The sequence below is a fragment of the Gymnoscopelus braueri genome (genome assembly GCF_963280865.1).
Source record: "Gymnoscopelus braueri genome assembly, chromosome: 2".
Classification (NCBI taxonomy): domain Eukaryota; kingdom Metazoa; phylum Chordata; class Actinopteri; order Myctophiformes; family Myctophidae; genus Gymnoscopelus; species Gymnoscopelus braueri.
Window position 1 is genome coordinate 8287229 of NC_137604.1, and position 27639 is coordinate 8314867.

Consider the following 27639-nt stretch of genomic DNA (forward strand, 5'->3'; position numbering starts at 1 on the left):
TTTGGCTGTCAACAGTTCCCAGAGACCAGCGACTGCAGACTGCAGTGAAACATGAAGTTGTTGAACCGTGTCAAACTAACCCATACATAATTAGACCGATATTGGCCCATGTATCGGTATAGGCATAAAATTATGTTTTTATTTTATTATTATTACTATATTTTCTTTTTTTGACAGAACATTGTAATGGAGGAAAAAGGATGCTTGGGGTAAATTGGATTTATTTATAGTTACTAGGGCGATGCTCAGTGGGAACGATGCCCTTTGGGACCGCATGCCCCTCCGGTTATGCAATGCCCGTATCATTGTACTTCAGAGCACTACCCATTAGTACTATGATAAAGGTGCTGTACTGTGATAAAGGGACACACAGACCGGCAGATAGATACAGAGATCTCCTTTTGGGCATAAAAGGGACACGGATAGACGGACAGATACAGAGATGTGTGGATTTATAGATTTCTGAAGGTTTCCGAACAATTGGGCGATCTGACTGACTTCCTACTCGCCGCGTCACTCCCTGGGGTCCTCAGCGACACACGCGCCGTGATTCCATGCATTTACACAGTGGTGGAAAAAGTACTCAAATGTTTTACTTAAGTAAAAGCATCAATACTGCAATGTAGAAGTACTCTGTTACAAGTAAAAGTCCGGAATTCAAAATCTACTTGAGTAAAAGTACAAAAGTATTGGTATCAAAATGTACTTAAAGTACCAAAAGTAAAAGTACTAAAATGTTTGAAAATAGCAGATCTACAAGCTCACAACAAGCTTTTCAAATAGCCCATGTATAAAAGTGGTAAAGTGGTTAATGTATGTTTTATAATGTAATAATTGATATCTGCAAAGTAACTAGTAACTAAAGTTTTCAAATAATTGTAGTGGAGTAAAAAGTATAATATTTGCCTCTGAGATGCAGTGGAGTAGGAGTAAAAGTATAGACAATTATTGGAAATACTCCAGTAAAGTAAAAGTACCTAAAAATTGTACCAAAGTACAGCACTTGAGTAAATGTACTTAGTTACTTTACACCACTGCATTTACAGATAGATTTATAATGATAATTTCCAATGAATTCGACTCTTGAAACTAGACTATTCAAACCTTACTCCATAATATCGGCATCGGCCCCAAAACATCCAGTATGGGTCTGGTCTTAATTATAATCAAGGACACCACTGTGTTCTAATTTGCATATTTCTGGAGAGCATCTCGTTGCTGTCGGGCAGAAACCTCTTATCTCCATATTAACTTTTTGCGTATTTTCGTAAAAGTAACGCCTGACTTGATCATATCACAGCGTCAAACGGCAATAGTAGCAGATCTACAAGCTTGTAGATCTGCTACTTTTGCCGTTTTGAATTTGAATCCTGGAAAGTAACAGTTTTGGACGTATGAGGTTTCCTGCCGACAGAGACCATATGAAAGTAGCACAGTGTATCGACACTAAGGGTATTTTCAGAGAGTTTTCTGGGCTACAGACTGTGTGTGTGTGTGTGTGTGTGTGTGTGTGTGTGTGTGTGTGTGTGTGTGTGTGTGTGTGTGTGTGTCTGGCCTCATTCTGTCTGGGAGCTGCTCTGGTCTACTTAAAACTACACACACACACCTTTTATAATCACCTCCTACCAGGAGTCCGTTCCGGTCTACTTACACCTACAGTACACAAACTCCTTTATTATCCAGTGGTGGAAGAAGTACTCAAGATATTTTACTTAAGTAAAAGTAGCAATACCACAATATAAAAGCCTGTGTTCAAAATGTTACTTGAGTAAAAGTACAAAAGCATTGGCATCAAAATACTTAAAGTACCAAAAGTAAAAGTACTCAAATGTTTGAAAATAGCAAATCTACAAGCTCACAACGCGTCGCGATGCGACGCTTGTAGATCGGCTATTTTCAAATAGCCTATAGGTATAAAATAGGGCTTAAGTGGTTGCAAATCTTTGAATATATATATATATATATATATATATATATATATATATATATATATATATATATATATATATATATGTATGTATATGTATATGTGTTTTAAAGCGAACATTTTTAACTCCGATCTGTGCTTCTGGAGGTCCCTGGAACAACATATTTTGAGATGGGGGTCCGCGGCCAAATACATATCATTTTGGAGGTCCTTGACATGGAAAAGTTGGAGCACCACTGATATAGCAGCATACTGTTAGACTTATTTTTAGGTGTGTATTGTGGAAGGCGAAATAGGAATTTAATTGTGTAGTGTAAGAACCCATGGTGACAATACAGACGCCTTGACCTTGACCTGATTCTCCTTTCATCTGTCCTGTCGTGCAGATGTTTCTCACTGCGTATACCTCAACAGAAACAAACAGCATTTCACCTGATGTTTGCTGTGTTTCACCTGATGTTTAACCCATTCAGACCGGGAACGCATCTCTGCCATTTTTAGCTATTCAAAAACAGCAGATCTACTTGTAGATCTGCTATTTTTTTTTAAATGTGAAGATATTGTGCAAATTTTTGAATATATATGTTTTTAAAGCAACCATTTGTAACTCAAATCTTTGCTTCTGGGGATTCTACAAAATGTCTTTTACAAAAACAGTTTTTTTTTAAATGTATCTGGCCATGGACCCCCATCTCAAAATATTTTGTTCCAGGGACCCCCAGAAGTTGTAACAGAGTTCAAAATGTTCGCTTTAAAAAATACAAATTCAAAGATTTGCAAAAAATAGCAGATATACAGCTTGTATATCTGCTATTTTTGAATAGCCAAAGAAATCATAAAAATGACACAGATGCATTCCCGGTCTTAAGGGGTTAATGTGTTTCACCTGATGTTTACTGTGTTTCACCTGATGTTTACCGTGTTGTTTGGTCATGCAGATGTTTCTCACGGTGTACCTCAGCAACAACGACCAGCATTTCACCGAGGTTCCCGTCACCCCGGAGACGCTGTCCAGGGATGTGGTGGAGCTCTGCAAGGAGCCTGGAGAGGCTGAATGTCACCTGGCTGAGATGTGGAGAGGAGCAGGTTAGGATGACCTTCTTATGGTACTGTTTCCTCAAACAGTGGATCGGGACCCATCTTTAGACAACATTTCAAAAAAAATAAAAGTTTACAAAAACAATCACAACTTTTCATCAATTAAAAACAATTTCATCAATAAAATGAAAAACATCTAATCATTTTCATAAATAAATAAAACAAAAGTTTAAGAAGTAATGAAAATAGCAGATCTACAAGCTCACAACGCGAAGCGGCACGTTGTGAGCTTGTAGATCTGCTATTTTCACTAGCTTGGGTCCCCGGGCAAACGTCTAATTTCTCTCTTGGGTCTAATGAGCAAAAAAGTCTGGCACCCACTGTTCTAATGGTACAGCAGTTCTCAACCTTCCCTCAGTTCTTGACCAACTAGCATGTTTCAAATAATCCTCATGGCACTCATGTGGCGCAGTGGTAAAGCACCTGCCCACTACCGTGGAGTCTGGGGGTTCGAATCCAACGCAGTGCATCCGGCTTTGTCGAGCGTCTATACGAACACAAAATGGTCTCCACATCCTCCTGATGGTGGCTTAGTAGTGACTCAGGTGAGTCAGTAGGCTACAACAGCAGTGACAACGCCCACCCTTTTGGCATATCGACTAAATTGGGAAGAACAAAGTGGTATAAGAAGTCATTTCTATTTTATTGTGCCAGTGTCACTTACCAAAAATAGCCAATCTACAAACTCACATCGCACACATATCGCACTGCGACACGTTATACAGCTGTTTTCAGTGCACAAAACTGCACGCAAGCAAGCCCTTAAATTCACCGCCAATAGGGAGAATTCTCCCTTTTTTCTTATTTTTTCTTATTTTGTTTTTGAATTTCTAAAATGTTTCTCAAATTTTTGAGTATAATTTTTTTTTTCGTTATTCACAACGAATTAGGAGATATATATATAAAATAAAAAAATAAAAAACATTCACTTCAATGTAAAAAAATAAATGGACAAATAATTCAATTTTTTTCTATAAAAAATCGTTAAAATGGCCGGCAGTGGATGAGTACATTATGAATAAAATTAACAGCCAATATTTAATTTCTGGCTTAATTTTCCAACACTATGCTTATTAGTATAGATTATTTCTTAAATTTGATGGACTTTATTTAAATGGGGTTCATCATACACATTATTTTCCCCAAAAAAATAACATTTTCCCATGGACCACTAGTTGAGAAACAGTGATCTAATACATTGTTATTCTATTAAGAACCTGGCTACAACTGGACTTTATTCCTAAATTGAAGCTTTAGAACATTGTGGAATGTAAACAAAATTGATTCTTTGAATTCAAAAGATATCTCTCTCTCTCTCTCTTTCTCTTTCTCTTTCTCTTTCTCTTTCTCTCTCTCTCTCTCACTCTGACCAATCAGAGCGTGTGGTCGGGGACGGGGAGCGTATGATGGAGGTTCTTCAACACTGGGGGCAGCAGAGAGGCGAGGTGCGCTTCATCCTGCGACACGAACGGGCTCCGGGCCGAGACCCAGGTAAGGGATGCTACAGTAGTACGACTCCACAGCTACCAGCTGAACACAATGGCAATGGCACACGAACAACATCTAATTATTGAAGTAGCACTTCACCCATTTCCAACCTTCTCTTCATAATTGCACCTCACTAACACTTATTATACGATGGCACCATTTCTGTCTACTCTGCCCCCCCCTCCACCTACCAGTGACATCATTGATGGGGGATCCAAACTTATAGAAACTGCAGCCTTTCTTATGCTGGAAAGTTAGCATGCTGAAATAGAAGTTGTTCTTGCATTAATAAAATAAATACATATATTTCTTTTTAAATATATATTTTAAAAGTTTGAACTATTGTTTGGAATTGCCAAACCAAGCCTACTGATGATGTGGTTTCTGAACTGTCCACACTCAGTCCTCCTCTGAGACACAGACAGAACCGGGCCGTGAACCGGCTTGAGAAACCAGTTTTAAGCAGAACCATTGTAATTGGGGGCGGCATATGAATGAGAGCCCGCCTGGGAAGCAGGAGTACCCAGTTGCCCCAGGTTCGATTTTGCCATTTAAATCACTTCTGCGTCTTCCAACCTGTAGGATAGTGACACGCCCCCTTTGGCAAAGAAAAAACAAGTATGTTTTGGTTCCAGTTCTGAACCAACTTTTAGGGTTCTGCACCAATTCATTCTCTGAACTTTCTCAAAATTAGGGAAGAAAGAACAGAACCGGTTCAACCCCTTGTGGAAAAGGGGCCTGCGGAATGAGTACACAAATGGTGCCGTCTTAAAATGAGCATTAGTGAGCAACCATGTCTTCTATTATAAGTAGATATGGTAGAAAATATGTTGAAGTGCTCCTTTAACATCATTTGCAAGTCTAGCCGAGACAAACATTGATGTCATAAAACACCTTTATAATCATACTGGAGTTCACAGCAACAAGACAAGATACAAAATGTAAATACAGATGCGTACAGCCCATCAAATCAATCATTAAAATCCAATATAAAACATAATTCATTTGAATAAAACAATTGTTTTTCGAAAATACCAAAAATAGTCAATCTACAAGTTCACAACACGTCGCATTGCGACGTGTTGTGAACTTGTAGATTGACCATTTTGCTCTTCCCGTATGACCTTGTCCAGAAGGGGTGTGGATGAGGTCAGGCCCAGAGTCACAGTGTGCAGAGCAGCAGGGTTGCTGGCTCCAACCCGACTGCTGCAGTGGTGCTCAACCTTTTTTTCACTTCTAGACCACTAGCATAATATCCAACAATCCTCCATCTTTTTTAATCAATATTTAACATAAATGATCCCAATGCCGGATTTATACTTAGTTGTGCACCGGTGTCTTCAAGCTGACTTGTTGTACGCTATTTTCTGTGCTATTTTCTGTGCGCAACACTAAAACTTTCTTCATTGAAAAAGGTATAAAAAAAGGTAATCGATAGTATTATTGCTAAGTAAATAATGGGTAGTTGCAGACCTTGTTCAGTGGTGCTTCATGACTGAGAAGCTGTAGAGGACCTGACTGCATGTTGTCTGTGATTGATGGATAAACGGCTGCTGCCAACAGCGTTTAAGACTGTACAGGACTTCTTGGGGTATTTTTTGCCCTAGTATATTTAGCCTATACATACAGGGAATGTATCCTCTGCATGTACCCATCATAACCATTAGGAACAGTGGATAACCAATGGCAAAAAAATACATTGATTAATCACTTGAGCCCTAAAATAGTGTTGTAGAATGTAGATACCGGCGGTAGCCTATTTTGACTATTTTGGGAACAATTTTGAATGAATGTTTTGTTTAGTTATGCATTAGTTTTTTTATCGACAATCTCACAACGTGACACGTTGTGAGATTGTATTTTCACTATTTTCAGTTGGTTGATATTTTCACTATTTAGGAAGATATTATTGCCACAATATTGATATCAAAGGGATAGTTCACCCCTAAAATGACTTATTTTCGATCGATTACTCCCCCCATTGAGACTTGAATTCATGTTTTTTTGTTTTTGTTGCATTCCTAAGCCAATAATTTCACTGTGGGTAACTTGAGCAGTGTTCCGGTAGGAGACACAAAGAGTCTCCTTTGTGTCTCCTACCGGAACCGCTGCCGGTCATCAAATTATTGGCTTAGGAATGCGACAAAAACAAAACACATATCCATGAATTCAAGTCTCCATGGGGTGACTAATCGATAGAAAATAAGATTGTTTTTGGGGTGAACTATGCCTTTAAGGTATTTGTTCAAAGATATTGTGAAATGTGATTTTTGTCCACATTTGGCCCAGCCTTAACGAGACCCTGAACACATTGAGAAGGAGAAGTTTAACCGTCAGTTCCACACAATCAAGATAAGATGATTCCCAATACTCTCACACAGTCCTGTCCTGACTCCCGTCTCAGACAAGACATCAATCAAGCGGATTTAAAAAGCCACTGGATTATCATCACAGTGTGTTACACTGTTGTTTCATTAGAATCACTTTCACCGACCACAGACTGACCAGTAATCAGCTTAGCGTCAGACCCTGCTGAACATGTGCTTCTGTATGGGCTGTGCCGTCCATCACGATCACCTCTATCTACTTCATTATGTTAACCGTTTAAGACCGGGAACACATCTCTGTCATTTTAGCATTCATTTATACTTTGGCTGTTCAAAAACAGCAGATCTGCAAGCTCATAGTGCGGCACCGAGCGCTATGAGCTTGTAGATCTGCTGTTTTTGAAAAATCTTGAAAGTTTGTGCAAATCTTTGAATATATATATTTTTTAAAGCGAACGTTTGTAACTCAAATCTTTGCTTCTGGGGGATTCCCTGGAACAACATATTTTATATCAGTGGTTCTAAAACTTTCATGTCAAGGACCTCCCAAAATGATATGTATTTGACCGCGGACCCCCATCTCAAAATATTTTGTTCCAGGGACCCCCCAGACGCAAAGACTTGAGTTAAAAATGTTGTTTCAAAGATTATACGTATTCAAAGATTTGCACAAACGTTCAAGATTTTTCAAAAATAGCAGATATACAAGCTCGAGCTTGTAGATCTGCTATTTTTTGAATTGCCCAAAGTATAAAATTATGGTTATAGCTCAAATCTAAAACGACACAGATGCGTTCCTGGAATGAATGGGTTAACAGCCAGCTCACTGGTTTTTCTCTCGGTTCGGTTCCACGTTCCATGACGCTCATGAAAACCTCTCATGTCAGCACTGACACTGACGTTTACATTTTAGAGCAGGGGTCTTCACTGTGTTCTTCAGGCCAAGGACCCCCTTAGCTGACAGAGGGATGAAGCAAAATCCATATCACACAAAGATCTGGTTGCACAACACTTCAACAGTGACTCTGCAGCAATAACAGCTGGCAACACTTTGGTCCGTTTTGTAGCTTTTTTTCAGGCCAGCGACCCCTTAGCTGACAGACGGATGAAGCAGGGACCCCCCAGAACATACTGTAAACAATTATGTTGCAGATTAAAGACATAGTTCATCCCCAAAATAACTTTTTTTCTATCGATTAGTCATCCCATGGAGACTTCATGTATATTTGTTTGTTTTTGTGTCATTCCTAAGCCACTAATTTGATGACCGGCAGCGGTCCCGGTAGGAGACACAAAGAGTCTCCTTTGTGTCTCCTACCGGAACCGCTGCCTACCGGTCTGCTGGTCATCAAAAAGTAGTTTTTTGGGGTGAACTATCCCTTTAAACGTTTTCATAGATAGCTTCATAGACGCGTTTGACAGCACTATCATCAGTGTTAATGTGTAAAGTCATGTTTTATTGTTAGTTGCCTTATCTTTTCTATCATTATGTTGGATTCATGTTAATGTGTATTTTCAGACCTTTTACCACTTAAACCCTCAATACTTAGTAAACTTGACCTCTGGCTCTGTACTTGCTCTTGTTCCCCTCTACACCAAACCTTTTCGCCAAAAATAGCAGATCGTGCTGCGAGGTGTTGTGAGCTTGTAGATCTGCTATTTCCGGCTAACGTTCCCCTCAGAATAGGGATTCTAGGGTTCAAGTGGTTAATGTCAAAACAAAGTTCCAATCACACAAAGATTTGATGGCCCCCATTGTTGTAACTCTGAGGACCCCCTGTTGAAAGACCCATGCCCTAGTGTGAACGCAGCATCGGGCTTGGTTGAAGAAATAGCAGATCTACAAGTTCCAGACAACAAATTTGACCGGACTGTCTTACATCATTCAGAGGCTTCACAGTGTTTGGCTTGTGTAAGAAGTTGTTAAGCCTCAGTCTCCAGGCAATAATCAGATTTCTCATATTTACTGGGATTGGTACTACTGTGTTCCATCTCTGACTGGCTCCACTGGTCTCCAGTAAGCATGCTGTAGACACAGCTGTGTGGACGGGTGCAGAGAGTTCACTGAAACCCCTGAGCATAGCGCCAGCAGACCTAGAAAAAATGCACAGGGATTATTTACAGTATGTAGGCTAATCCAGTGGTTCTCAAACTTTTTCGTGCCACGGACTCCAAAACTGATATCGTCACCTTGCTAAACTAATGGCCTAAGTAATTATTTGTGGAAAATTATATTTTTTAAGTCAGCTCCTCATGACACTGGCCACCTCTGGTAAAATCTCCTAATTGAAAAGGATCATGCTGTTCCCTCCCATTTTAGTATAATGGCCTAACTCCCTAGTGTGACTTAAGCCTTAATAGGCAATTTTTTGGGCCTAAGTCACATGGTTTTGTTACTTAGGCCAAAAAAAAAACACACCAAAGAATGGCCTAAATCAGTAAATACTTTGGCCTAAGTCAGATTGAATCCTATTTAAACCTATTTAAATCTCTTATGTTACATAACTGAGAGACATTGTTATTTCTATTTAAATAGTCATAATTTGTTATAAACATTTTGGGTGAAATGATTAAGAAATATCATATAGTTTAGCTTTGGATCAGTTTTTTATTTTTCCTGAAAAACTTTACAAAATGACAGGCCATTAGTTTAGCAAGGTGACGATATGTATTTGGCCGCGGACCCCCGTCCGAAAATATTTTGTGCCAGGGACCCCCAGAAGAGAAGATTTGGGGTTGAAAATTCTAAATTATTCAAAATGTTCAAGAATTAAAAAAAATAGCAGATCTACAAGCTCGCAGCACGGCACGAAGTGACCCTCTGTGAGCTTGTAGATCTGCTATTTTTGAATAGCCACAACGTATAAATGGATAAAGTGGTTAAGATGATTGTAATGCTATGTCAACTACTTTAGCTGGGGAACCCCTGGAACCACCTCAAGGACCCCTGGGGGTCCCCGGACCCCACTTTGAGAACCTATGGGATCGACAAGCTCAAAGTGCGTCGCTTCGCGCCGCGTTTCCAGCTTGTAGATCTGCTGCTTTTGATGCTTTTGTGTGACGCTGTAGTGTGATCAAATAGGGCGTTCATTTGCGAGAAAACACAAAAAGTTAGATTATGGAGATAAGAGGTTTCTGCCCGACAGCAACGATATATACAGTAACGTGAAGAAAGATGTTCCTGTATAGATGTGTCTGTCTGCCTGCCTGTCTGTCTGCCTGCCTGTCTGTCTGTCTGTCTGTCTGTCTGTCTGTCTGTCTGTCTGTCTGTCTGTCTGATGAGCGTGTGATCTCATCACTGCAGGTGGATGCAGAGTCAATTCAAGTCTCCATGGGGTGACTAATCGATAGGAAAAAAAGTATTTTTGGGGGTGAACTATCCCTTTAACTTACGAGAAAACACAAAAGGTTAGAATATGGAAATGAGAGGTTTCTGCCCGACAGAAACGGTATACAGTAATGTGAAGAAAGATGTTCCTGTATAGATTAGACCTCCAGAAAAATGCGAGTATGCGATCATATAATTTACCGCATAATCAGCAAAATGGCGCATAATAATGCAGGGATAACGTTTTTTCAAAAAGGCCGCATTGCATCACATAACATGTGAATTATATCGCATAATATGGGCATCACATCGCATATTTATGCATATTTCACAACTTTTCACATATTTCGCATATTTCACAACTTTCCGCATATTTCGCAACTTCCCGCAATTTCACCGCATAAAATTGCAAAAACACCCGCATATTTTGTCGCATAATCAAGAGTTTTAGCCCACATAATCAAGGATTTTTGCCCGCGTTTTTCTGGAGGGTCTAATAGATGTGTCTGCCTGCCTGTCTGCCTGTCTGCCTGTCTGTCTGATGACCATGTGATCTCCTCACTGCAGGTGGATGCAGAGACCAGGCCAAGAGGAACCTGCTGAAGGCCTCGGTGGAGAGAGCCCTGGAGAACGGAGTGAGTGTGAAGAACAATCACTTCGTTGTACTTGTAGTGTTGAGCACCGTGCAGTGGGGGGGAAAGCACTCACATTTTATACTTCGTCCCTTCAAAAATAGCAGATCTACAAGCTCATAGCTTCTTTGAATATACATTATTCTTAAAGCAAACATTTTAACTCTTAGCTTCTGGGGGATGGTCCCAATGATATTTTCAATAGGGGGTCCCTGGAACAAAATGTTTTCAGTAGGGGGTCCCCCCTGGAACAAAATATTTTCAGTAGGGGGTCCCTGGAACAAAATATTTTCAGTAGGGGGTCCCTGGAACAAAATATTTTCAGTAGGGGGTCCCTGGAACAAAATATTTTCGGCGGCCAAATACATATAATGTTGGGGGTCCTTGACATGAAAAAGTTTGAGCACCACTGATGTAGAAACATAAATTTTTCAGAAAACTGTTAGGATTTAGGAGACATTTTGTAGAATGGGAGCCTCAGGCCTTAATGCGTTAAACGCATATCATAATTGAAAAAAAAAGACTTTAAACTAGCGATTGAAAACATAAAGTATTTATGAAAATCTTTCCCTATGGTAATAAAACCTCATTCACTTGAATGGAGTGTTATAGTGAGTCAGCAGGATGGGAAATAGAAACATCTGCTGGGTCATTAATAACTACACTTTCTTCTTCCTGGGCTTCCTGGGTAATGACCTCCCCTAAGACAAGAAATAATAATAACTCAAATCAAATCATGTGAATCTTTAGATCCACATGGGAACGTCGTGGCCCCATGAACACAACAAAATGCATCAAGCAACAAATAACATCAAGTCCTTCATTTATGACTGAAATACATAAGAGGATGAGAGTTAACCCATTAAAACCTCTCTAACCATTATCTTATACTTTGGCTATCCAAAAATAGCAGATCTACAAGCTCATAGCGCGGCACCGAGTGCCATGCTATGAGCTTGTAGATCTGCTAATTTTTTAAAGAGAACATTTCAAACTCAAATCTTTGCTCCTGGGGATTCTACAAATGTACATTCATTTTTTTCAAAATGATTATATATTTGGCCACGGACCCCCCAGAAGCAAAGATTGGAGTAAAAATTTTCGCTTTAAAATATATATTCAAAGATTTGCACAAATGTTCACGATTTTTCAAAAATAGCAGATCTACAAGCTCATAGCACGGCACTCGGTCCCGGTCTTAATGGGTTAAAGAAAAAATGCAAACCTATCAAATGACACCGAGTATTTCCATCACCCACTTTGTTTCATGCCTTCTATTCATCTCATTCAACTCGAGTTCAAGTAAGTCTATCTCCAAAAAAAACAGCTAATTTCCATGAAAATGCGTCTAATTTCAAGCTAATTTATGAACACACAAGATCGCAGGTGTTAAAAAACAGAATACGTAGGCTTTTTTCAATTATTATTTATTTATAAGATTTATTATTTTATTTTGGTATTCTCATTCGTATAGTCACAGAGAGACAGGAAATGCGGAGAGAGCGCAGGAGAAAGACAGAGAAAATGCCTGGCATTCTGGACCTACTGTACAGTATGTGTTACAGCAGTGGTTCTCATAGGAGGTTCCAGGGGATCCCAGCTAAATGTGTTAATACAGCAGCACACAATGTCACGTCGCGACCCGTAATTGTAACGCAGTTTGTTGTCTAAAATGCTGATTGGCTTGCACATACAACATATAAACTGTACACAGGACCCCTCCAGCGTCAATTTGCCGGTGTTAATTTAACTCAGAGAGGGTACAAATGGACCCCTGTGCCCGAGTCCATTTGGTTCCATGCATTTTACCCACTAGGAGTAGCAAAAACAAAACACCCAAAACAGCTCTTTTAATAGCCACCCGAACATAATTACTGCTAAATATCATTCATCAGCAGTCAAATCAGTTCAAGGGCTTGTGTCAGGTTGCTGTTTCCCTGTGTGGGTTAGAGTTGGATGAGTCAAGTGGCCGTCTTCGATGTCTTTGCATTGGTCATTTCTTTATGTAAAAAAATAAGAAAATGGTCGCCAATGTGCCAACCCCAACGGCACCTTCCCGCGACCCCACTTTGGGTTGCGACCCATAGTTTGAGAACCACTGCTCTAGAGCAGTGGTTCTCAAACTTTTTAAATTTCAAGGACCCCCAGTTTTATAGGCATTGATAGCATTTATATATCTGGGACCCCAATCTACTCAGTATAATCCTTATTATTATTTTAACTATGATAGTGTGCAAATTGAACCACATTTGGTTTTCAGTTAGACTGGTAAGGGTGCATTTGGTTCGTAACTGTCAATAATTTAGCTGGGGACCCCCTGGAACCCCCTCAAGGACCACTCGGGGTCACCGGACCACTGTCTATAGAGACAACATCTGTGTGTTCGGGGGCAGGGCCTGGAAGTGAGTGACAGGTGAGTATCTGGTTGCCCATGGTAACATCGAGACAAAAGGCCGTTGCAAGCTGCTCTACAAACGGTGTGGGGTGTGATGATTGGCCCCTTAAGCTTGATCTGTCGTCACAGGCTCTTGTCCACCCTGGTTATCTCCTCCCTAAATTGTATTGATTGATTGATTGATTGAATACTTTATTAGTCGGAAATGTAAACAGCACGTGGTACCGTCAGATATTAAGGCTAAAATAACACACACAATGTCATGGGACTTGTTTCCACTGTGGTCCTATGTATTCAATTCATCAACATAGCCTACAAAATGTACACAATAATACAAATTTAAAACACTCCGTACAAAGGAGAAAAGGGGAAAACGGCGGCAATGAATGACACCTCCTTTCGATGGGAATTTACATTTACCTCCCCTTGTGGTCTCCTGATAGATGTCTCTTTTTTGCCAGAAACCAGTGATACACATCCTTTAATGGATGGTGTCGGGGCATTCCACATGTCGGTGGCAGAATAGTAGAATGAGAACTTTCCCTTTGTTTGTTCTATATATTTGGGTGGTACCAGATCATGGTCGCTCCCTCTAGTGGTGTGGCCGTGGCCGTCACTCACTGTGGAGAAGTAGTTGGACAGGTATGGGGTCCTCACAGCCACCAAAGGCAGAAGACCGAGGCGATGAACATCCCCAATGCCACCAGGATGGGGAGCAGGAGGCTGCTGTTGTCATCGTCGTCGTATGGGTTCGGTGTTCGGTGCCCCGACCGCTTGCCGGCACTGTACTTCTTCTCTCCGTCACTGTGCTCCCTATCCCACTCCTCCTCCTCCTCCTCCTCCTCCTTCATTTGAGGCGGGAGTTTTGGCACCTCCTCCGAAGTCCCCTTCATCACGTAGAGGGCGCAGACCTTGGGGTTGTCGTAGTAGCCCTTGACAAACTCCACGGTGAGCTTGCCGCCGAAGGCGGACGCCTCTCCCTGCACGCGCAGCTTGCCGCGCAGGACGGAGAAGGGCACGACCTCGTCGTGGGCGGCGCTGTGACCCGCGCGCTCAAAGATGTCCAGGTCCTTGACCACCACGTGGCCGTTGAGACGCACGTCGAACACCTTCTGCCGCGGCTGACCGAAGTAGACCTCGGCGAACTTCATGACCAGCACGTACGCCCCGTCGTCGCGGACGGGCACCTCGTACCCGAAGGTGTGCTCGCTGTAGCGCTCGGTCTGGTAGAGAACCTGGTCCTGTGGGGCGGAGCGCATTATTTGCAGGTACGCCCCGTAATCGGACGCCACGCCTATCCTTCCTTCCAGCGGGTCTTTTCGGTAATGGATGCCGTGCGTGTCCGTGTGAGCGTCCCCTCCGGCGTTCACGGCCCAGATGACTCGTTGCGCGAGACCCGAGGAGCCCGCCAGCGCGGGGACGTAGTCGCCGGCTCCCCGACACCGTCCCACCAGCAGCAGCAGTGATACCAGCGCCGCAGTGACCAGCCAGCCCACCAGCCGTGCACCCGTTACCCGCTGCACTGCCATCCACACACAGCCTTTAGTGCGATGTTTCAGTTTAAGCTTCAACCCGTCTTTGCTTTGTCCTTATTGTAGTCTGACTGATAACACTCCGCAATCTAAGGCTAACATTTAATGACGAGCATGGTGGACCTGGGACTTCATGTGACCAACCTGTGACATTAGTCATCTGTGACGTCAGTCGTCTATGATGTATCCATGACGTATGACTTCAAATTTGGGCAAGGGTTCAGCCGGATCAGAGCCCTATTGACTTCCATTATAAGATTAACCCATTCAATCCGGGAACGCATTAGATGTCTTTGGCTATTCAAAAATAGCTGATATACAAGCTTGTAGATCTGCTATTTGTGCGAAAATGTGTGCAAATCTATGAATATATATATTTTGACAGGGACATTTTTTGACTCAAATCTTTGCTTCTGGTGGCTCCCTGGAACAAAATATTTTCAGATGGCGGTCCGCGACCTAATGCATATCATTTTGGGGGTCCTTGACATGAAAACGTTTGAGCACCAGCACCACTGATATAGCAACATATGTTTTTTTACCAAATACCTCCATATCAATATTGTGATATCATATTGTGACATTCATAAAAAAAACATTGTATTGACATTGTGATGGTTTCAGGCGTGATAATTGATGGTTTCAGGTGTGGTTGACATTGATTGATTGATTGGTTCCAGGTGTGTGGACCTCGTGTGGACGTCACTCTGTCTGATCTTCAGGACATGGCTGCTCGCCAGCAGCTACAGATCAACGCCCAGCAGCAGCTACTGGCCTCCAAGGTACAACACTCATCAATGATAATAATCAATAATGATAGGTGTTGTTCTTGTACATCTATGTGTTTTGCAGGCAGGAGTTCACAAAGCCTAATAGTCTTGTGTGTGAATAAAGTGAATTCTGAAACTTTTCAGTCAACAGTATATTGATAACTGGGTAACACTTTACTTGAGGGGGCAAATTCATATGCGTAATTAACGCTTAATTAATGATGTAATTCAACTCTTACATGAATTCATCATGAAATGTATCATGAACTCATCATTAACTCCTCGTCCTCACCATTAACACATGGTGAAGTCACTATGGCCATTAGGCCCGTAACGATACAGTAACTGCACCGATTTTTAAACGATCTACTGTATCGTTTTATTAAACAGAAAATCGTCCTGTAATGCCATTATATCCATCTAAAATCGGCTTGCAATGTAAATAATCAATTGTATCGATATTAAGAAATGGTGCCTTGTATTTAGTTCGAGACATGTTAATATTTGATGTATTTTCATGTGATCATCGCCATGTTTATATTATTCTCTCATTCCTGGGTTTATACTTGGTTTTGCGCTGTGTCGCGCAGACGCGCACCGCTGATCTACAAACTCACAACACACGGCGCTACGTCTATGTCTGTCTCTGAACGACCACCAGAGACCGACCCTCCTCGCTCATCCTACCCGCCTATGAGCACTCGTCATTGGATCGTGTCTATTATTGTAACGTCAGCTACGTTGAACATGAAGGCTTTGCCTCTCAACTGTACTCCTGAGTTTACATCAAGGTGATGATGATGATGATGATGGGTTGATTTGTCCAGGAGCAGCGGCTGCGCTACCTGAAGCAGCAGGAGCACCGGGTGGAGCAGAGGGTGCAGCAGCAGCAGGCGTCGGAGCAGGAGAGACTCCATCAGCTCCGGGAGAACGCACACAACCAGGAGGCCAAGCTCAGGCGGGTGCGGGCCCTCAGGGGCCAGGTGGAGCAAAAACGCGCCACCAACAGCAAGCTGGGTGAGTGCCGTGGGGTGAAGGGAGGGGGGTGGTGGGGGGATAGAGGTGGGAGGTGGAGGTATAGAGGTTTGGTTAAGGTGGGGTGGGGTGGACATAGCCTTTTTTTTTTACATTGGAAGTACTTTGAATGTTTTTTCATTTCATATGAAAGCCGGGAATCAAACAGTAGCTACACAAACAAAGATAGTAAGTGCAATGATATTAGCTTAGTATTAGCCACCTTTGGCTAACTCCCAGTGGACTGGGACAGATGTTTGATGTCAGTTACACATTAATGCATTCATGTCACATTTACATGCCGATTTAAGCTCATTTAAGGGAAATGTAGCCTGGTATTACCGGATTACTACTGTGGATTTAACACATTTTAGATGAAATTATTTTTTTACTGAGGTTTTTCTCCTGTAGTGAAAAAAAAGACTCAGTGAGAAGACTTAGCGTGGAGTAGGACAGGTCAGTCACATTAATGTCATCTGGGTCAGATTCCTGTGAATTAGAATAGCTCATAATGATAGATAGACAGACAGACAGACATCCCTCACAGAAGAAAAAAGTAGGCTACCAGTCATAGTTAAGAAGAGACATCACTATTTCACAGAACTGAGATATTTGTTCAAAAGTCCTATACTTGTAGGGACAAGTTGTCTCTGAGCCCGCAACTTTGGTACTGGCAATAAGGTGGTATCGACTGTAAAATAATATGTATTTGTACTTATCGTCTCTGTCGTGTGGAAACCTCATGTCCAAAACTGTTACTTTTCAGGATTCAAATTCAAAAATAGTAAAAGTAGCAGTGGCTTCAGTCCATTAGAATGCATTAGATTAGATTACAGTACAGATGAGCTGATAGATGGTGACCCAGACACAAGGAGGGTTCCCATAATACATGATTTTAAATCATGAAACCCTGAAAGACAAGCAGCTTAATGTAAATCATTGATTTACATTAAGCTGCTCGTCTTTCAGAGTAAGAGCATCACGTAGCTGACATGGAAATGACACGCGTGTGTGTGTGTGTGTGTGTGTGCGCGTGTGCGTGTGTGTGTGTGTGTGTGTGCAGTGGAGGAGATAGAGCAGATCACGGGGCTGTTCCAGCAGAAGCAGAGGGACCTCCTGGTAGCTGTATCCAGAGTGGATGAGCTCAGCCAGCAGCTGGAGTCGCTGAGGAGCAGCAGGATGGAGCCTCCTCCTCCTCACATCACCACCTCCTCCTCCTCCTCCTCCTCCTCTGCTGTGGAGCTGGAGCGCCTCTACAAGGAGCTGCAGGTGAGACCTGAGACACATAATCACAATCAGTCATTATTGTGTGTTCAACAGAAAAACACAATATAACAACAATATAACAACAATGCAACACAACACCAAGACAATACATGAAGTCCCCAGGATACACAAACCAACATGTCAGTGGTGGAAAAAGTACTCAAATTGGTGAACAGGAGATACTTACTTCATTAGTCATTATCAGAGGGTTTTGTCGACAAAATGAAGACAAAACATAATAAGTGAACAGGGGCGGCAGTGGCTCAGAAGGTAGAGCGGCCGCTTGGGAACCGGAACGTTCCCAGTTAAATTCCTGGGCTCCCCCGGAGTTGCATGTCGGCTGTCGAAGTGTCCTTGAGCAAGACGCTGAACCCCTAATTGCTCCAGATGAGCCAGCTAATGAGCCAACTAATTGCTTTCCTCCACGATGTGTGTGTGTGTGTGTGTGAATGGGTGAATGTAATGCACAATTACTGTAAAGCGCCTTGGATAAAGGCGCTATATAAATGCACCATTTACCATTTAACAATAAAAACAGAGTCAAGTGAACTTCACATCCACCTCCCTTCTCTCTCCCAGTGGTGGAAAGTAACTAAGTACATTTCCTTAAGTACTGTACTTAAGTACAATTTTGAGATATTTGTACTTTACTTGAGTATTTCCAGGCAATTTCCAATACTTTTACTTCTCCTCTTTTGTATATATTTATATATTTTTTTCTCTCGTCATACCAGTAACCTGAAAGCTGATTGTATGACATTCTGTATAGTAGTGTGTATATCTGCCTGTCTCTTATATTTCATCATGATTTGTGTGCATGGGGTTCTCATCTTAAACAAGCGTTATGCTTAATGAGGGTTTCCAGTTTAGTAGACCTTGTATTGTGAATTTGTACTTCCATGTACTGTTATGTACTGTCATGTACTATTCTCATGTCTTTCTAAATAAACTACATCAATCAATCAATCAATCAATCAATCAATCAATCAAACTCCACTACATCTCAGAGGCAAATATTGTACTTTTACTCCACTACAATTATTTGAAAACTTTAGTTACTTTTCAGATATAAATTATGATATTACGAAACATACATTAACCACTTTAGCCCTATTTTATACATAGGCTATTTGAAAATAGCAGATCTACAAGCTCACAACGCGTCGCTTTGTGAGCTTGTAGATCGGCTATTTTCAAACATTTTTGTACTTTTGCTTTTGGTACTTTAAGTACATTTTAATGCCAATACTTCTGTACTTTTACTCAAGTAAATTTTGAATTCCGGACTTTTACTTGTAACAGAGGACTTCTATATTGCAGTATTGATACTTTTACTTAAGTAAAACATTTGAGTACTTTTTCCACCACTGTCCACAGCTGAGGAACAAGCTGAACCAGGAGCAGAGCGGCAGGCTGCAGCAGCAGAGAGAGACGCTGAACAAACGCAACCTGGAGGTGGACACCATGGACCGCAGGGTGGCGGAGCTCAGACAGAGGCTCTGGAAGAAGAAGGCTGCCCTGCAGCAGAAAGAGAACCTGCCGGTGAGTCCAGGACAGCGACAACAACAACTTCAGGTTCTACTGTGGTCTACAGTACAGTGGTTCCCAAAACAGAAATTAGATTTAGTTTTTGCCCGGGACCCAAACTAGTGAAAATAGCAGATCTACAAGCTCGTGCTGCGTTGTGAGCTTATAGATCTGCTATTTTCACTACTACTTAAGCAGGGTTATTCTACATTTATTTATGGAAATCTTATACTTTTGAAAGTTTTTGGAATAGTTTTTTATCGATTTTTTTTGTTTAATCTTTTGAAATGCTATTCTTTTTAAATGTAGGAAACAAACAAAAGGGGACATTAACTCGTGACCCATAAAAATTGGTCTCCCGACCCACTGTTTGGGAAACACTGGTCTACAGGTCCTCAGGGAAAACTGGTACAGCTTGTTCATTGTGTTCACCATCTGTCTCATCAGGTACCTTTGACCTGAAACAACAGCTACAACAGCAACAGGCCAGCATTCAATAATGTCCTCAAATTTATATAGCGGCTTTCAAAAACCCAAGGATGCTTTACATCAACAAAAAGAAACAAAACAAACTATTTGCCAAAAGCCTGTGTGTCTCTTCAGTGTCTCTTCAGTGTGGACTTGAAAGAGTCCATTGAAACGTTCGTAATTCATTCAGCTTAGACAGCCTTCATCAGCGCTGATGAAGGCTGTCTAAGCTGAAACACGTCCGTCGCTGTGCAATGAGGCATCTAAATTAAGAAAGGACCCGAGTGCCTGTTCCTCTTTTCTTTGTAGCATTTTCTAACCGTGCACCGTGCACTTGTAGCCTCTTCATTTTGGAGTGTTGGTGTGCACTGTGGTCTCTACGTTTTGTTGCATGCAATGCAGTAAATGAGGTCCTGGTAGGATAGAAGACCACTTGTATCAGCAGAGTTGGAAACCACTGAATGAAGTTTGTTAAAGGGGCTGTAATTTATATGTTTTTGTAAATAAAAGTGTGTTGTTAAAAAAAAAGAAGAATCTGTACTAAAGAGCTGTAGAGACGGGGAGACCCCTGTTACTGAACAAACACTCTACTGCAAACTACTGCTATCAGAATATAGAGCTATCTAACACTTTGTTTTAATGAAAAACATATCACGTACACCCCCTTTAAATAGTACAAGTTGTATACCACCACATTGTGAGCTGTGTTTTGGTAAAAGAAATATGACCTCTCTTCCTCCAGGTGGTCCCAGACGGCCAGGGCCCCCAGCAGCAGTGTGTCTCCTCCAGAGTAGCAGCCGTGGGGCCTTACATCCAGTCATCCTCCAACGGTCCCCAGGGACCCCCGGTCCCGGCCCGCCACGAGGTCCTGGTGAAACCCGCCTACCCTGACGGGACGGCCACGCTGCCCATGCCAGAGTCCTCTATGAAGCCCCCTCCCAGACCGTTGAAACCAGCCTCAGGTACAGTACGACTGGCTGCCTGACTTAGAGCATGACCCATGTTGAAGCAGCATCAGGGTGTCAGGCTATGTGCTAGGACGGTGGTTCTCAACCCTGTGGGTCAATCATGTGGGGACCCCCACATCATTTGGGGGGGGGGGGGGGTCCCCAGATGACAGTGAAGCGACAATTTAAGGACTTTTAAGACCTTTTAATTCCCAAACAAAAGGAAGAAAGAAAGGAAAAAAGATCATCAAATGTAACCAACAAACTATACTATAAAAACTGGTCCAAAATGTAACTAATTGTCAAATAATATAAGAAAGAGGAAAACATTTTGAAAATAGCCGATCTACAAGCCCGGAAACGTCATTTGTTCCGTTCTTCTCTCCAGGGTTTCAAACATCCAAGGCCAGGCCGTCTGATTGGAGCAGCTCGTCGCTGGACTCCGGCGGGGGAGGTTACGGCCACGGCCACGCCTCCACTCTGCCCCGCATGACCAGCCTCAGCTGCCAGGACGCAGGTGAGGTGATCTTTGACCCCTGTGTTAGTGTCCTTGAGCAAGGCACTGAACCCATATAACTGCTCCTGATGAGCAGGCTGGGGCCTTGCATGTGTTACTAGTCAGGTAAGCCACGAGGCAGCTCCTTGCATGTGTGTGAATACAATACTAAGCGCTTTGGATAAAGGCGCTATATAAATGCACCATTTACCAGTGTTCAGATTTAATAATGTTGAACTCAATCAATCAATCAATCAATCAATCAATCAACCACTTTCAACCTGGCGTCTCTCTTTTGGTCATGTCATTTTCCGGGCTGACATTTTCCCAGACTTTCAAAAATAGCACAAATAGCTGATTTAGAGGCTCAGCTGTGTTTTTTTTAAAGATTGTGAAAGTATAAAATAGGGCTTAAGTGGTTATTCAATCAATCGAATAGTTGATCAATTAATCAATCAATTGACCAATCAATCAAACAAACAGCAATCAATTAACCAATCAATCAAACAAACAAACAAACAAACAAACAGCAATCAAACAAACAAACAGCAATCAATTAACCAAACAATCAGTCAGTCAGTTAATCTGTCAGCCAAGCAAACAATCAATCCATCTTTGTATTCAGCAGTGACGGACAAGCATGTGGGGTATGTGGTACATGCCACGGACCACTAGTGGTCCAGTGGAAATGTTATAAAATGTTTTTAAAAAAACGATATTGCACCTATGTTAAATGTATCAATAAGATGTTAAATAATATTTCACAAGTCCATCAAATTTAAGATAATTACTAATAGGTGTAGTGTGGGTAAAAAGCTGGTTGGTTTATAATTTGTATAGTATCTAAAGAACATGGAGTTGCATTAGATTTTATTTGTGCTAGTGACCCCTGCTGGTTGGTCTGCTCAGCATGGAGAACATGGAGTTGCATTAGATTTGATTCGTGTTTTGTTGTTACAGAGGCTGAGAAAGATGCCCCGCCCCCTGTTCCTGCACGGACCAATCACAACACTGACAACCACCTCAGGGACAGCCAGGTACTGTATATATAACACACCACTGAAGTGCATTAATCATTGTTAGCTATCGTTTTGGTACAGCCTATCTTGTTATGGTTCAGTTTGTCCTTCAGGCAGCTACAGTATAACTATGATCTCTGCCCTGTGCTCCAGGCAGAACTACCGTACCACTGACATGAGTGTTAATGTACCATGATATCATGTACATAAAGCATAACCACCTCCACCTAGAATATTGTCTCGACTTATCCATTGCTGATTGATCCAGAATTCCACGACAGTTCTTCTTCCTCAAATAATGTTACACACTGTAGTGCAATGGAAAAATGACTAGGCGTTTAAAATAATTCCCTCTGAAATAACATTAATATGAATCTTATCCTAAGTCAGAGGTTCTGAAACTATGGGTTAGAACCCCAAGTGTGGTCGTGGGAAAGTGGCGGCGGTGTCGCTCGTTGACAACTGAAAAAAGAAATAAATTGTCCTTCCCATTAAGTCTTTTTTGTTTGTTTTTTGAACAGCATAGCCTGTGAATACATTTATTTGTTGATGTTTTAATTTTTAATGATAACAATTTACGAATGTGTACAGAAAAGCTTTGCCATAGCTTTTAAACTATGTTAATAAGACACAGTATCAGCAGGAATCGCAGCTTTGCAAATGTATTGTCTAATAAATGTTAATTTTCAAGGCTACCAATGTATGCTTTAATTTTTAAATATGCTTTACTTCAACTTTTAAATAACATTATAAATCAAGTGTGGCGTCACCCATGATAGTCCCCATAAAATGGGGTCCTGCCCATAAAGAAAATAATTTAAAAAAAATATGTATATGCAGGGTTCCCACGGTCATGACATTCCTGGGAATATTTTGGAGTTAATAAAACATATTTAAAAAAAGTTTTCAGGCCTGGAAAAGGTTTGGAATGAATCAAATGTTTTTGGTTATTTAAATTATACATGGCTATTGATTTTGTTCATTAAAAAAAACATGTCCCATAACAATGCGTGAAAGTGCCGTCTAATGTATACAGGATGTCACGTAAAATAATAGATCTACATGCTAACAACATGTTGCACTCTGATACGTTGTTAGCTTGTAGATCTGTTATTTTTGTCACGCGATGCCTTCGCTCAAGTCTTGGGGCATTGATAGCACACTGAGCCTCATTATTGCAACATATGATTGCTATGATAAAATGGGGTAAAATACTTAGTTATGGAAATGTTAGGGTGAAAATGCATTGTTTTAAATGTGCGGGAACCCTGTATATAGTGGTTAATCCTCACTATCTTGGTCTTGTCTTCTTGCATCTCCTCCAGGTGTCAGGTAAAGGTCCGGTGAAGCCATCCAAAGCACCCGTTCCTCCCCCCATCCCCAGCAAACCCAAGCAGTTCTCCTCGCAGCAGGCCTTCAGCAAACCCCCTTACAGCACGGGAACCTTCCCGGGCAAGACCAATAAGCCGGCGGGTCTGGGCCCCCACCTGAGAGCCCCCCCGCCGCTCCCCGCCCACAGCCACACGCTGCCGCTGCCCCCCAAGCAGGACACGCCCCCGGCGGCCACCGTGCGACCTTTCACCCCCGACCCCGTGGAAGCCCCCCCCCAGCAGCAGCAGCCCCCTCCTCCGGTGCTCCAGAAGCCCCAGATGGTGGCGGCGTCCTCCATCTACTCCATGTACACCCAGCAGAGCACGCCCGGAAAGATCTACGCCCAGCCTGGACAGAGTACTCTGACACGCAGCCAGGGTAGAGGTAATACTACTAATAATACTACTAAAACTACTACTACTACGGGGCACGGTGGCGCTGTCGCCTCACAGCTAGAAGGTCCTGGGTTTCCATTCCTGCCGGGGATGCTGTGGGTGATGGGAGCGTGTTCTCTCCTCCGTGTCATCAGTGCCCATACCCTAGGTGGGGTTGGCGAAAGGGCCTTTATGTGTGGAGTTTGCATGTTCTCCCCGTGTCTCCTAGGGTAGGTACCCTCACAAAAAGTAGTAATCATGGTCTCTATACTGCCTCCCCCTGGCCAGCCGGGGCGCCTGATGGAGGGGAAAGGAACTGGTTGGAATAACGTGTTCCTTCCACGCGCTACGTCCTACCGGGGAAACTCCCCCCTTATAAGAAGGCTTGTTAGCTCTCATGCATTGAAGGAGTCATAAGCTCGGCTCTGGGCTCTCCCTAGGCTGGCAGAGGATAGAGAGTAGCGCCCAGGATTACTTAGACAATTGGCACTGGGTGAAAAAAATGGGGTTGCAAAATCGTAAAAAAAAGCTACTACTACTACTACACACAGCTTGGACAGAATACACTGACATGCAGCCTTAAAGGGGTAGTTCACCCCCCAAATAACTTTTTTTCTATTGATTACTCACCCCATGGAGCCTTGAATTCATGGATATTTATTTGTTTTTGTCGCATTCCTTCCTTTATTATTTGATTATAATAAATGTAGCCCCATTGATTCCGGTAGGAGACACAAATGCATTTGTGTCTCCTACCGGAATCAATGGGGACACATTTATTATAATCAAATTATTGGCTTAGGAATGTGACAAAAACAAAAAAATATCTATGAATTCAAGGCTCCAGATGGTCAGTAATCAATAGAATAGAAGTTATTTTGGGGGTGAACTACCCCTTTAAGCCTAGCGCTTTAATGGGGCCTGAAAAGTTGAGGCGACCTGACTCGAGCCTGACAAATATGTGACAAATTGAGCCCGACCCAAACCCAACAAAATAATCTTGTATGGGGGGGTCCCTGGCACAAAATATTTTCAGACGCTGGTCTGTAGCCAAATTCATATTCATTTGGGGGTCCTTGACATGACAATGTTTGAGAACTACTGTTCTACGAGTACTACTAACACTACTTCCTCCTCTCTCATGATAGTTTACGGGAAGCCGGTCCTCCCTCCCACAGGAGGGCAGCAGGCCGTCTCTTCAGACGGCTCCAGCGGGGTCTCTGTGGGTTCGTCTGCGGTCGACGGAGGCGAGGTAGAGCTGAGCTGCCTGCTGGCCCCGGGGCCCGGCGAGGGGGCGGGGGGGCCCCCCCCCCAGGGACCCGAGACGTCGGAGCGCGCGGCCCCTCGTCCCCTCAGCCCCACCAAGCTCCTCCCCTTCGTGTCCAACCCCCACCGGAACCCCGCGGACCCCATTGACCTGGAGGCCCTGCGCCGGAGGCTGCACCACGCCCCGCGGCCCCTGAAGAAGCGCAGCTCCATCACGGAGCCCGAGGGCCCCTCGGGGCCCAACATCCAGAAACTGCTCTACCAGAAGACCACCCTGGCCGCCATGGAGACCATCCCCGCGGATGTGGTCGCTATGACGACGACGGCAGCATCAGCATACCATGGTATCGTTTGTTTTGTTTTGACTCCTTCTTTTCAATTTCAGTTTAGTTTCTTCTTTTTTTTGGGGGTCTTTTTATGCCTTTATTTAGAGAGGGATAGGGAAAGTAGGCTGACAGGAAATGGGGAGAGAGATGGAGGGTGACACGCAGCAACGGTCGTCGAGAACGGGAGTCGAACTCGCGACACGTTGTCAGGCTGGCATTGCAGCCTAGGGTGCCTGGACCGGCACACTACGGCCCAGGCCATTATAACTTTTATTTAATGAATAAAAAGTAATTTTGTCCAATCTGTATGATAGAGTATGATAATACAATATAACTTCATTTGGGTGGTTGTGTATTTTGTCTCCCTGCTCTTCTATTGAGAAATGTAGATCGTGTCAAAGGTCTCACTTAGACACACAAGATCTGACCTGATGGTCAATATTCAATTTATCCCCTGAGCAAGCACTCCCCTGAGCAGCACTTGCGCAGGAAACCGGGTTCAAATCCGGGGTAGAAGAGGAAAGTTACATTACATGTGGGTTTGCTAGTTGGATTCAGTTTATTATAATTTGTTTTAAAAGACTTAGTTTTAGTTTAGTTTTTTTTTTTTTTGTGGTAGTTTTTAGGGGTAGTCATCGGCGAGACTCAACAAGCTCAGAACAATAGTGAAAATATTCTATCTACAAGCTCACAATGCGTTGCATGACACGTTATGGCTATTTTTTATTTTTTTTAAAGATTATGATAATCTTTGACACCAGGGCTTACAACTGACAAAAAATATTGGAAACGATAAGATTTCATGTCAATATATTTAGGCTTACATATGAAATATTGACAGTCTTAACTAAGGACATTTTCTCCATGATTTTAGTTTTGTAAGCACACAATACAGTTTCAGTTGTCATTTTCACGTAGTGTTTAGAATTTTATTTTATTTGTATTTATTTATTTTATTCTAGTTTTGGTTAATTCATTACTTTAAGTTAACTATAATAACCTTGCAGCGTACTACGATGGAACCCCAGAGGATGATGTGACAGAGCATTCCAGAAGGTCAGCCCCAGGCTCCGGTCTGAATCCCACAGACATGCACAACAACCAGAGGTGGGTAGAGTAGCCAGATAACTGTACTCAGGGCACTATACTAGTTAGGGGTGTAACGATACGTTTTAACAACGATTCGATACGTATCACGATACTTGGTTGTCGATACGATACATGAACGATACAGGTTAATTTAGAACGATACGATACGTTTCGATTCAGCGATTTAGTCGATACGATACATGAACGATACAGGACAGGTTAATTTAGAACGATACGATTCGATTCAATGATTTAAAATCGATATAGTAACTATTTATTTACCCAAAAATTCTGTGTGAAAAATAAATACCTGGATACTGGATATAAACCCCTCTTTCTCTTTTCTTCTTCTTAAAAGTACTTAGTATTGATATAATTGATTATTTGCATTGCAGAACGATTCGATACGATTATTTGCATTGCAAAACGATTCGATACGATTCAAAGTCAAACGATACGATATTTAGCTGTTTGCATATCGATATAGTAGATCGTTGAAAATTCAAAACGATGCATCGATGCAGTTACTGTATCGTTACGGGCCTAATACTAGTCGTAAATAGCCGTAAGTAAGTAAAACAAATAAGTAAAAAAAAATCTTCGCAAATTTGTATTAAATGAAAAGGGTGTTGCATTAAAACTACACTTAAAGTAAACTTCATTTAAAAAAGGTTTAAAGCTGAAGTAAATGCTAACAGAGTAAATCTTCTCTGTCGGGTGGAAACCTCATATGTCCAAAACTGTTACTTTTCAGGATTAAAATTCAAAAACAGCAAAAGTAGCCGATCCTCAGAGGCTCAAAACGCGTCGCGGTTCGAGCTTGTAGATCTGCTACTGTTGATGCTTTTGTGTGACGCTGTAGTGTGATCAAGTAGAGCGTTAATTTACGAAAAAACACAAAAAGTTAGAATATGGAGATAAGAGGTTTCTGCCCGACAACAACCGTAATGTAACTAATGACTGTACCCACCACTGTCGA

At 42.2% G+C, this 27639-nt stretch overlaps 2 protein-coding genes across 2 annotated transcripts in view; one reads left to right on the forward strand and one right to left on the reverse strand.

Moving 5' to 3' along the window:
• tp53bp2b (tumor protein p53 binding protein, 2b) overlaps positions 1–27639 on the forward strand; it is a 52364-nt gene that overhangs the window by 13945 nt on the left and 10780 nt on the right. Inside the window, exons 2-14 of the mRNA XM_080451487.1 lie at positions 2866–3013; positions 4403–4516; positions 10736–10803; positions 15408–15509; positions 16325–16514; positions 17575–17780; positions 19155–19319; positions 20515–20734; positions 21108–21236; positions 22176–22252; positions 23560–23989; positions 25128–25589; positions 26579–26678. Of these exons, the coding sequence (XP_080307613.1) occupies positions 2866–3013; positions 4403–4516; positions 10736–10803; positions 15408–15509; positions 16325–16514; positions 17575–17780; positions 19155–19319; positions 20515–20734; positions 21108–21236; positions 22176–22252; positions 23560–23989; positions 25128–25589; positions 26579–26678 (2411 nt within the window). The remainder of the gene's footprint in view (positions 1–2865; positions 3014–4402; positions 4517–10735; positions 10804–15407; positions 15510–16324; positions 16515–17574; positions 17781–19154; positions 19320–20514; positions 20735–21107; positions 21237–22175; positions 22253–23559; positions 23990–25127; positions 25590–26578; positions 26679–27639) is intronic.
• LOC308104909 (malectin-like) lies at positions 13849–14724 on the reverse strand (the record flags this gene model as incomplete). Its single annotated transcript, XM_080455548.1, has 1 exon — positions 13849–14724. The coding sequence occupies one exon, from the start codon at positions 14722–14724 to the stop codon at positions 13849–13851; it is 876 nt and encodes a 291-aa protein (XP_080311674.1).